This window comes from Anoplopoma fimbria, chromosome 21 (genome assembly GCF_027596085.1).
Source record: "Anoplopoma fimbria isolate UVic2021 breed Golden Eagle Sablefish chromosome 21, Afim_UVic_2022, whole genome shotgun sequence".
Taxonomy (NCBI): Eukaryota; Metazoa; Chordata; class Actinopteri; order Perciformes; family Anoplopomatidae; genus Anoplopoma; species Anoplopoma fimbria.
In genome coordinates, this window is record NC_072469.1 from 14,278,551 (window position 1) to 14,291,154 (window position 12,604).

General features: G+C 45.6%; 1 protein-coding gene across 2 annotated transcripts in view; it reads left to right on the plus strand.

Annotated features, from left to right (window-relative positions):
* The window catches only part of mpp7a (MAGUK p55 scaffold protein 7a), a 127,923-nt gene that overhangs the window by 82,512 nt on the left and 32,807 nt on the right, over positions 1-12,604 (plus strand). For both annotated transcript variants that reach the window (XM_054622687.1, XM_054622688.1), the window contains exons 7-11: positions 1,964-2,045; positions 2,548-2,633; positions 3,305-3,379; positions 5,788-5,984; positions 6,532-6,596. In XM_054622687.1, the coding sequence (XP_054478662.1) occupies positions 1,964-2,045; positions 2,548-2,633; positions 3,305-3,379; positions 5,788-5,984; positions 6,532-6,596 (505 nt within the window). The remainder of the gene's footprint in view (positions 1-1,963; positions 2,046-2,547; positions 2,634-3,304; positions 3,380-5,787; positions 5,985-6,531; positions 6,597-12,604) is intronic.

Genomic DNA, 12,604 nt, shown 5'->3' on the forward strand with positions numbered 1-12,604 from the left:
CGAAAAGGAGAGTCAGAAAGCAAAAGCGGAGAGAGAACGTTAATGACCACATGTCTGAATACCCCTGCGAGATTTCCTGCAGACTCCCCATCTCACCCTGTCCGTCTTTTTCCCTGCTGCGCTCTATTCTTTCAGACACACACACACACACACACCCACACACACACACACACACACCAAAAGCCTCTTCATGTGTCTGGGGGTCATTGCATCAGCATACAGCTGCTTTAAGTCACACTGAGAGGTTGTACGTGACCCTGACACCGGGGTCTGACAGTGCCTTCCCCTCTCACTGACCCGCTCCACCGATTTCTCTCCTACTGCAACCTCTCAGGTTTCTTTAATTAGCCTCATTATTCTATTAGGTCCGCAGCTCTCTGTAGACCCAACTGCTGTCTTATCCCATGTCCTTCCCCATCTCCACAACCCAAAAAGGCCTTGAGGAAACCATTATCTAGAAGGAAAACCATTAGGTGTGAACAGGTCGTGAAAACAACCAAGATGACGTGCTAATGGCATCGGCGAAGTGGCACAAACCAGAAGCCCCTTTGGTCCTCAAGTTTTTTTATTATTCTTTTTTATATCTCCTCCTGTGTTTCCCATCGTTGGTAGTAGCCAGAACTACTTTGGGCCTGTCGCGGGAAGCTGCCACATGGCGAGCTGTTGTTGCACTCCAGCGGTCCACCTGGGCGGCAATGGGTTAAGACAGCTGAAATAAAGCACGGCCGTTGAGCGGGGTGAGGAAGGCTTCCTTTTTTTTGCAACAGTAATAAAAACAATCTGCCGTGATGATGGGAATAGCAGCTAGGGGAAGGGTGGAAGGATGAGTTGCAGCCCCGGCAAACTGAGCGTCGACTAGACGCCGCATCTGTCTGGTTCTGGTCGTCGGGGAACGAGCGTGGATGACGCCGGTTTGCAGTTTGCTATCCTATTCCATCCCAATTCCAGCCAGGCTGGTGCCTCAACCGTGTCTGTGCGAGGGTTCGTGACAGGTTGGGCACCCATTAAGCCTATTGTTTTATTGTAAAGGGAAGAGGCTGTTTGGGTTTACTGGTAAATGCATCACCGCTGTCATTTCAAATGAAGAAGTTGAAACCCCATCCTCCTCTCCGTGCGTCTTTCTGGCTGAAAACCAAGCCCATAAAGCCGGACAGGGAACGCTTCAGCAACCGTGTGTGTTTGTGTGTGTGCTTTGAGTCTGCTGCCTTGTGTCTGCTTGGCCCTCACTACTCTCTGTCCAGGCCATTGAAGCCCTCTGCCTTTTACTTTCGCAGCGACAGAGTGATTCCGACAAACAGGAACAACCAAACCTGTCACCTAATTCAATGTGATTGTCGGATAACTTTATGCTTCTTCTGTCATTCTGTCGTTGTTGTTCGGTCATTGTTTCTTTGAAGAAATTTATGCAAAATGTAGGCTTCAATATCTTTCAGCTTTTTTGCCTTTTACCGATAATCCACAGGTTTACACATTAAATGATCTCTCACTGTTTTGTGTCCCACCCCAAACAACCAGTTTCAAAAGTGTTTAAATCATAGCAAAGTGGAAATGCCATGTCATTGTGAGTAGCCTTACTTTTTTCCTAGTAGTACAGATATCATGTAGGTGGTACAAAGATCAAAGAAGACGGTCCACATTATTTTGAATGGATAGGGAAGTGTGTAAACTGAACCAACTGCTTTTACCTATAAAAACACACCTGAAAAGAATCCAGCCCTGTAAATAAGACACAATAGATTGGTCCCTTAAGAGAATAATCCATTTTTTCCTGGAAAAGTAACCATATATCAGCCATTTAAGTAACAATGAGCATCCTGTATGCAGTTTACACCCTTGAATTTCAACCAGATAACTCATTTTGGGCTATGATCATGTGACATTTGAACTATGAAGCCATAAGCAGAGTGGAAATTCGGTGTAGTTCATCCAAAGTTTAATATTTTTCTCTGTGATGGCTTTGCAGGGAGCGACCATAAGGCGTGACGAACACACGGGAGCCATCGTCGTGGCACGGATCATGAGAGGCGGAGCAGCCGACAGAAGCGGTCAGTTCTACCTCATTTTTCACTCTGTTTCGATGTGTGCATGAATTTTTGTCCAAACATTTGTCCGTGGATCCGCAGATTTACTACAGAATGACGTCCAGCGTGTAACAAATTAGGGCCCTGATCAGGAATTACCCTTGCGCCAGTTCTGTCCCTTAACTTGTCCTTTTCCACTTTGTAAATATGCACGTTAATGACAAGTACACTGCAACGCTCTGGTTGCTCTCCACATGTTTTCTGTTTCAATTTTTGTTCATTGTGTCCAGTCTGTTATTCAGCTCTGCCACAGCGAAGCCAAAGGCAAATTTCCACATGTGCGGACAATAAAGCCTTGTTTTTTTCCCAATCTCAAATGCCACCACGACGATAAACAGTAATCTGGTGTACTGTACACATCCCCAGGCATTTTCTGAGCGCTGGACTTCTATACAGTAGCTCACTTATATTAGGACATTAGAATAAATGACTGTGGATCCGTAAACTGTGTGCTTGTGTGTGGCAGGGCTGATTCACGTCGGGGATGAGCTGAAGGAGGTCAATGGAATCCCTGTGGACGACAAGAAACCAGAGGAGATCATTCGTATTCTGGTAAGCCTTGTACGTTTGTATGTGTGTGACTGCATTTGGCCCTGTGTGGCTGTGTGTGTGCTGTCCAAGGGTTTCTTCCCGTGTTTCAGCTCCACTCCCTTGGCAAAAATAACATTCCTTGTTTGTGATGGCAAAAAACCTCCCCCTAACTCACCCAGGACCACGTGCCTCCCGTCGCAGCGCTGACAAACCAAACACCGGCCTTTCTCTACAAGCCTTTCCTGGCCTTTAGACCACATGCATCGAGCCACACGGTTCCCCCTGGATGAGATTGATGCTTAGTAGTTTTCTCCAAGCAAGCTCCGCCGCAGGCCTCGAATAAGCTCCGCCGTGAGCCTAAACTCTGCCAGAGGCGGTGTGGAGGATGGGGGGGGGACAACTGGAGAGGAATGAGAGAGTCTCTTAAACTCTGGAGGCGTTCTCAGACACAAAGGCCTCCGGAGCTGATGAAAGCTTTCAACACTCCTCCGTTTAACCCCCTCAAACACGCACTTTATTCCTGCCAAGCAGAGTCATCCAATCCTAATAACCCTTCCATTGTTGAAAAATCAAACATTGCTTTGACATATGTGACTTTCATTGGATTAGGTGCTGGACAGACGACTGGGGTTTCCACCCCCTCCATTTGTACCTAAACCGGTGTAACTATCTTGTCTCTCCCAATTATTCAGGCCCAGTCACAAGGAGCCATTACCTTCAAAGTCATCCCCAGCGTCAAGGAGGAGGAGCCAACCAAGGAGCCAAAGGTATGCCTTCTCCTGGCGTAATCATTATGTTGATTGGGTTACACTCGTCCACTTTCAATGACAGGAAGAGCTTCTCTGCTCGAGTATGATCATTTTTTTGTTGGATGCAGAACATTGTTTTGAGCCGCACTGAGGAAATTATGTCTAAAACAAGGAAAGAGGAGAGCTAGAAAATGGTAATGTAATTTTAAGACCAGGGCAGGTTATTTGTCAATGCAGAAGCGCTTTTTGAGTTTCGGTACCAATAACACATATGTGATACCTAACTTTGTGCAATCTAAACATGTTTTTCTACAAAACCCTATTTTTTTCAACTGTTAAAGAGAAACCCTGATTTAGCTTAACCCATTTGTGCACGCAACTGAAGTTTAACATTGAACACAGCTCACAGCGGTACCACTGATCATCGCAATAAACTGCAATAAACTACAATAAACTGCAGTAGAAGAAGACGAGCGGTTGCTGCTGCCCGGCAGCATCAGTGTTCTGTGCTGTGATGTTACAGGTCTGTACACTAAGGCTGCTGGCATCGATCTAGTAAAATCTCATTACACTGCTATGCGACAAGATTAGTATAGAAAATTTAGTCAAAGTGTTTTAATAAAAGCAGTTGTTATTCAGACCACATAATTGAACTTTCAGAGATTGTTTAGCGTAACAAGCCACCTAATAACATGGCGACGGATTAACACGCAGACCGGGTTTTGCTATAGTTATTATTTTATTTTTAAAATTAAATACAGGCAAATATACTCCATGTTTTCTTTTGGTTGATGGTTTACAATGTCGCCTCCATTGTTGTGTGACGTTGGACAGCTGCTTCATCAGGAAGTCGAGGTAGATGGATTTGGCCTGAGTTTACAAGTAGGAACTTTGACTTTGAGTGGCGTTCCATTGTACTTTTTCTTGTGAGAGGTCGAACATTTCTCAATTTCTGAGTTGTCTGGAACGCAGAATTAGTGGCGGTGACGCTGACGTCATGCAACTGAGGTCTAGTTTGTTTATAGCCTTTTTTCTTCTGGAGATTGAGTTCAGCTTAAAAAAAATATTTATTTAATTCATTTAAGATTATCTTGCTGGCTTTTTTTGTAGACGGAACCAAGGCTATCGTCTGAGGTTGGCCTACAAAAATACATCATCCCTGCAGCACTCTATTGTCCTCATTCATGTGGACTGCTGCACCAGCAGGCAGTAGCTTGTAGTCATCCATTCTGAGGGGGGTTTAACTGTCACACCTGTAACCAGCATACCATCATTATCACCCACTTGGGGGCTGATGCACCATTTCTCTCAAACTCATCTATCAGTAGCAGACAGAGGCTGGATCCACTCGTTTTTTTTAAAGCTCCGGGGTCGAAGGCAGGTTTCTCATTATTCACAAAGCAGCCCTCCCTGTGTGTCTCACAGAGGGGTACAGGTCGGGGTGGGCCACTTACATCCTTTGTCATTGTGTTATGGTCGTAACCGTCTAAAAAATAAGCCTGCCAGTGCCAAACACTCATCCAGTCCTTCATGAAAATAGCCAGCGCTCTAATATCAGGTAGCATGGAGACATTAAAATGAAGCTAAGTGGCTGAGCATGTACAGGCCAAGGAAACCCAGCCAAGGCAGAAGTGTGTAGATGTACGAGTGCATTCTGCCGGTTGGTTTAGCAGCCAAGTCGGCTGTTATGACCCAAACAAAACATCTCTGTCTGAAACATAACTTTACTACGTGGCACAAAGCACTCTTTAAATCAATAGGACATCGAAATATGTCATCTCACACATACACGCTTTCCTTCCCTCTCTTTTTTTCTTTCCACATGTTCTGAGGTGTCTTAGGAGCGCTAACTCATCGTGACAGAACTCAGTTTCGACAAGAAGACGCCGCAAGGTGCTTTAGGTCGCAGCTCGCCGCCCCACAACCGGGGGGGAAAGATTTTTCCACTCTGAGGTCCAAACTCCTTTGTGTTGATGAGTTGTGTCCACCCCTGCTGCCAAAGCAAATGAGACCAACTCCCTTAAAGAAAGAAAACAACTTTTTCCTGTTCCTTAATGTGGAAAGATTACTGATATTAGATTGTGTCAGCGAGTGGAACAAAGCAATTCAAACTGGAGCCTCTGACTCAGGAGATGTTAAGTTTCGCCACACTCTGGAAGATGGTGACAGGGCTCAGTTGGTGGTACGTGTTGCAGAACCATACGGGGGGGACAAACTTGGCCCACAGTTGGAGGGTTCAACTTCTGATTGCAATGACCTTTCTGGAATAATCGCCTTGTGAAGCACCTTCTGTGTTGCCACAGTGGCTTTCCCTTAAGAGTTCACCCTCCACGCAATGGAACGGAAAAGGTTGTTTACACTGAAGCGTCGCTTTTTCCTGTTTATTTCCCATCAATCCAGCTCTTTGTTTTCTGCTGTACGTCCAGGTGTTTATGAAGGCGCTCTTTGACTACGACCCCAAGGAGGACAAAGCCATCCCATGCAAGGAGGCCGGACTGGGCTTCAAGAAGGGCTCCATCCTTCAGATCATGAGCCAGGACGATGCAACCTGGTGGCAGGCCAAACACGAGGGGGAGGCCAATCCCCGCGCCGGCCTCATCCCATCCAAGCAGTTCCAGGAGAGGTAAGAGACGACCACAGCTACTCTTGCCTCTTAACAAGGCTGTCCCGACTATCTTTGCTGCTGTCACAACTTTCATACTCTTTCTCTTTCTCTCCCTCCTCTCTCTTGCTCCACGCTGCCAAAACGGTCTGGTTTTCCGCACAATGCCTGGCCCCAAAATGAGTAATGACAGCAAAAGATAGCGCTGGTACGGATCCACTTTGGATGGCAGGCGGATGGGAAAATCGCACATCAGTGTGTGCGCTCGGACGGCAGCACTTGATGTGCGACGCAGAGCTCGGAAGGGCCGGGGCAGTTTCTTGGCAAGAGTATCAAAAGTAAAGGGGGGGAAATGAGGGATGGAGGACAGCATAATAAGAGAGAGAGAGAAAACATTCACAACCATTCCGATTCACTCTTCTTTCCTTTCACCTTTTGGCGTGAAACTGGTGGATATCAAAGCGTAGCAGGAAGTGTTTATTATCCCCCAGGTGGTCATGACAACTGGTTTTATTGTGTCCTTTTTACCTCTCTCTCTTCAACCTCTTCTCTCTTTCTTTTCTTCCAGGAGATTTGCAATGCGGCGACCTGTTGCCACTCTCCCGCTCCAGAGGACCTCAAGCCGGAGATCATGTAAGCATACGCTATCTGTGATAGGCCCAGAACAGGACAACACACTGCAACAGGTGGGCGGGTTTAGGAGGTTAATGAACTAACAAGCCGTGGAAGCTAGGGGTGATACTCAGGACTCATCCCTAGATTCCGAGGCCACCGCCGAAGCATGCGGCGCCGTTGCGCTGCTTCACGCCTGTCATCAGAGGAAGTGTTGGGTCTGGATTTACCTTCCTGTCTGCTCCATGGTTCAGTCTCCCGGTCTCCCGCCAGACTCTCTTTCCTCTCTGTCCCCCCCTTGCCTGTCTCCATGTGTTGACGCGGTCGGCTTTTTAATGCGAAGAAGAAGAAAAAGGAGGAGGTTTGCCCTCTGGAAAACTTCTCAGAGCCTTTACACCTTCCAGACAAAACACGGGCTCGTCGCATCTCAAAACGCCTAACGACGGATTAATGATCGTACGCTAGGCCCACAGATGTGATAAAGGCGCGAAGCTGCGCTGCGGAGCACATTAACGTACCTTTTATTATTGCGAGCCTGTACAGTGATCCCAACCGTGGCCAGTCAGTGCAGAAAAAGTTAGGAGGAGAAGGCATCAGCAGGAGTACTTAGCAGAAATGTGCTATAAGGAGCCGGGATGTAGGAGATCAGGAAATGGGGGGGATTGTAGCTAAATTGCCCTTATAAATCAAAGATTGTTGATCGCTTTATGATGAAGACATAAAACATGTTAAGTAAGGAAAAGACAGAAGCAGTTAGATATAACCCTGGTTTTAAGTTCAAGATTGGAAAAGAGCCTATGAGAGTTTAGAAATACTGCAGTTCTTCAAGTATTTTACATTATAACTTTGAATTAGCCTGCCTGATTTCTTCAGAGTGGGCAAACAGTACGGACTTTGATGGTAATGCTGCGAGAGAACTTAACTATCAACTTAAGAAAAAACAATGCCACTGTTTTGGGGTTTATGGTGCCATCACTGATAATTACATTTTAAAAGTCCTTTTTTTGCTGTAGAGCAGTCCAATCAAAATACACAACTGTCTTTAAAAAGAAGCTTGACAGTAATGTTGATGTTACAGCAATGGTTGAACATCTTCAACACCTTCACTTCCATCAGGCGCCCAAAAGAGAAGTATGAACAGATGGGAAGAGTAGCCAGAGACTGTTAAAGCATAAGTACTGTTAGTTTGCAAAAACATGTACTCGAGGATAACTAAAAGTAGTCATTAAAATAACTACTTGAGTAAGAGAACAAAAGTATTTACTTTTTAAAAAAAGCAAATAACTAAAAGAATGATAAAAAGGCACACTACTGTGTTCCCCCCATGTCTTTTATTTGATTTGGATATTTCTAAAATTATTCAAACTCGAATGGTTTTCCTCAGGTAAAGTTAATGGACCTAATGATGAATATATGAAAGTAGTGCAATGGATGCATCCAAATGTAAAGGGGCAATAGCAATGATTTTTCTAAAAAAAAAAATCTACTCAAGTAAGAAGAGTGTTGGATTAAAACTACTCTGAAAAGAACAAATTACTCAAAAAAGAATTACTAAAGTACAGGTACAATTTGTGTGCAAAACACAGGCACATTTCTCACGTCCAGCTGCTGAGTTCAAAACAGTGATGATATCTGCTTTTAGAATTTTGACAAATACAACATTTCAAGCCCAAATTGGCCAAATTTGCACTTTCATAAACTGTGGCCGCCTGCTGTGGGCACCGCAGCGGTTTGCAGGACTTTCGGTTGCACCTGACTGAGAGTCCCTGTGAGACACTCCCTGACATGCAGTCTCAAAATGACAAAGACATTAGCTATGATTTACAAACGCTTGCCAAACAGCAATTTGGTTTGTATATCGGGAGCTACAGTGTATGAATGGAAGCCTATCCAGCTGGCGTCAGGGACTGCCCATCAGGATATGAGTGGCTGTACACGCCTGTGACCATGGAGGAGGGAAACATGCTCACATTTAGGTTCTCCTCTGCAACATTCAGCTCATCTCCCTCCTCTTACCAATGAGCCCTCAGGAAAAACACACCACGCTTGTACTTGGCTTTATAGGCCCGCTCTGGTTTCCACAATGACCCCATTGAACCAAAACCCAGCTTCTTATTGGTCATATTTTTCACTGTAGATTACCACTTCTGGACGGACATGTCCATTTGACTGTTCGTTTCCTCTCAACATGGCATCAAGCCCTTAATGTAATGTGACCCTTTCAATATGCATCTCCGAAATAAGCAGCAGAGCTACGCTGACCACCTCCAAACTTAGCATTGGGGCTCTATTTTACCTCCGTTCTTAAGCCCTCGGGTGAGTTATGGATGTTGTCATTTCCTGGTTATGTTCAACCGCACGCTGGCACACATGGCGCAGGATGGCCAAAAATAGCCCGCTAAAAAGTTAGAGGCAGACAGTGCTGCACTGTTCCATTACTATTTCATTTTAATGGCCCAGTTCCTCTTATGAGTTATGAGATTTATGACCCCCCTTTACTCCACCACCCTCTCTCTATGCACAGACGGCAGGTGTAAAATGTAGTAGAGTCCGCTACAGCCCATACCAAAGGAACATAAGTCTCCTTTTGAGCTGTAGCTAAACTTTCCTCCTAATGTCATACATACTGTAAGGATTAGCTGTGTGTGCAGCAGCAGCAGTAGTAGTAGTAGGAAGTCCCTTGACATGGCCCTCTCAGGACTAGATGAATAACTAGGGAATGATGAGTTCACTCTGTGTTTTCGCATTCACATTTCGGTGTTCAAAATAAAATGATCCAGTGTAAGTTGAGTGAATAAAAGTGAAGGGTGTAAAAGAATAAAAAAGGCTGACAAAAAGAGGATTATGGATGGATTGAAGGAGGAATAGATGGATGGGGTCACATTCGGTAGCAGATGTTGCTCCTGCGGAGTGGCGGTGGCCGGGTCAGGAGAGGCGGAGGGAGACCGGGCTTGGATCACGGCCCTGTGCACGTCGGGCGGACTGGTTCAAGGCCCCGGGGCCATATAACTACAACCTAATTGAAGGATACCGCGGAGACCCCGCCGATACTGAGCGTAGGACGGAGGTGGTGATTGAGGAGGGGGGTCCCTTTCGCTCTCGCTCTCCTTCCAGCCCGGGAGCTCCGTCGGCTGGAACAACATTGGTCTTGGCGAGCGACTGCGGAGAGCGTTGTTTAACCGTGTCCATTTACGCCTAACATTTGTGAGATATAAATAATCCCTCTCCCCTTTGCTGTTGCTCTCGTGGATGCATACCTCGGTTATGAAACTGATGTTTAAAGTGCCATCAGTTTAAGTCAATTATTAACTCTGTACAGGGGTCAGATCAACTATTTTACATCTCTAGTTGTCTAGTTTTAACCCCCCCAACGTCCTTCCATCGATGCCTGGCCGTCCTCCAGCCTCCCCATCTGTTCCCTCTGAACATACGAACGGCTCTCTGGGCTTTCTTACAGCATGTCTGCTCCTCCGTCTGACATGCAAACCCCTCCACCGCCTTGATTGTTTGGTTCGGGACTCAGTCTGCCAAACACGTGGACGCACTTATCACTCACCTTGGGGGTTCTTTCCATGTCTCACTCCATACATTAGAGGGCCGTCTCTCTCACTCTCGCTCTGAACCGTTTCACGAAATGGCGCCCAAGATCGGTCTTAAGTGGCCCCGAACCCGGCCCCGTGTTCAATGTATCTGTCGATTTAATTTTTCAACTTAAACCCTCGCAGACACAGGAGTCAGTTTAGAAGCGAAAAGGGTGCAGAAGATAAGTTCGGTTTTATTTACAAATATTAGAGCCAGTTGACCTCGCGGACACCACCCTTAAAGTTTTATAAATCAATTTATCATTGTTTCTCTCATGTTAAAATTCCCTGCACATTTTTAAGTCGTCAGTATCCCCATTCTGAGTGATTTGTCACATTTTGTAATATATAAAGTCAGCTTTTTAATGCAGACCAGCTCGTCTCTGTCTTCCATTCATTCCCCGCGACTTTGAATATTCTGCTCTCCATTTCGAATGCCAAAAGTTGCAGGACAAATGCCCTCGATCCGTGTCATCTGGAAAATTCCGCTTGTCTCAAGTTGATTGTTTGAAAAAATATATAAAGAGATATAAGGAGCGAAAGAGAGAAAATGACAGCGTCCAGTTTATTCAAGGAGAAGGCCATGTGTGCGCTGGCTGGCCTGCTGCGAAGGTGACATCAGCTCCATAACTCGGGGCCATTTACAGGGTGCCGACTAGGGGTCACTACTTTGTCTCCTTCTGCCTCGCCAAGGAGATAGCTGAAGGATTGTCAAGCAGCACTGACACTCTGCACACAGCTCCACAAAGTACAATCTCAAAGAGTAAAGGTACTTACAATTATATATTTCTGTTAACGGGCAGTAAAACTTTTTACCCTTGTGGTAATGATGACGAGGACAATAACAAGGATTGGTTTGCTGATGATCTACTATTTCGCCCAGTATAGTCCTATCTTTACTCAAATAAAACTGATTGTCTGACCGTTCGTCTTTCTTTCTGCTCTGTACTCATCACATTTCCAGATCTAATCAATTACTATGAGTACAGTGTATTTATCACCTATAAAAACAACAGCCAAAACTACAAAAAATGTTACCCAAGGTGTGATAAAGCGGATATATCCTCAAACAAATGTTACACTTCTTGTTTTTGTCCTCCCCTCATCTCAACCCTTCTGTCAGGCTTTGCGGTGAATCTTTGGTATGCGAGTGACATGTGATAAACCCTGAAGAGCGAGTCCCTCTCAAAGGGGTGGGGAGTCAGCCATGATGCGCTGGTACGCTGGTTGACCGCTCAGTAAATGCTAGGCTCGTCCGCACCATCACATCCGATCATGACCTGAACTCCAGCTCAATGCTGTCGAAAATTGTCTTTGGGCTGGCGGGGGGAAATGCACTCTGAGAGAAGACCATTCAAGCTTTCTCAGATAGGCCTTGCCCTGTTTCACATTCTGCAGCGTAATCGCACAGTGTTTCATTAGACTTGGAATGCTGGTGGACAAGGCCTCGAGGCCATTACGCAAAATGCAAACCATTCCTGTGGCAGATAGGCACCAGATGAAAAGCCTCCCCGAGTGCAGTAAGGGCACCACTTTGACGGATTTTTCGATATCTTTATCATTCTCATATTGTCCTTGTTGTTTCCCCTCTTTCAAGTCTCCCTCTACAATTACCTCTCATCCTACTCGAAATGGGCTTCAGGCGCTGGTTCAACTTAAAATGTCACATTACAGCGGGAGGAAGGCAACATCAGTAGGAACATTGCCGTGAACGCTAACATGTGAAACAAGATGTCAGATAAAGGCGAGACACGTTTGGCTCTGCTCTTCAGGAGCAATCACGGCTCCCTGGGCCTGACGTTTTCTAGCGCCGAGCGACCTTCGCTCTGATCACTCCTGACTGCTGTTTTGGCTAGTCATTAACTCCATGCCGTGACGTAGCAGCTCCCTAAACGGCGGGACGCTCCGGGGAAACGGAATGGGCTGCTGTAAGGCGAGCCCCCATGCTGTGGTTGGTAGTGTTATGTATGTTTTGATTTAACCTTGTTTGGCCATAATGGGAACACGTGAAGCGGAGGAAGCATTTATAAGTGCCTCCAAATGTTAACGGCATCCTAAAACAAACACACACACACACAATGATCCTGCATCGGCTACCATTTTGAAGCCATCTTATAGATGTTTTGGATGGCACTCTTAAACATCTGGAGTGTTTTCAAATGCTACCTTAAACCCTTTTGAATCCAAACATGTTTCTTTCTTTGTAGTCACATTGGCTGCATCACAGATTGATACCACAGACAGTGTCTCACTAGGTAACAATGGATGTAAATGTCGTCTAGCAAAATAGTGACTGTAGACATGTTATTTAGTAGAACGTAAAAGTTCAGCCTAAAGGCCTTTACACAACAGGAGCGTTTTCCGTTCCATTATTATGCAATAAGATTCCCCAGTGTGTAAAGGCCTTTATAGTTTGATATACTAGTTAGTTAAAATCTCAAGGTCCAG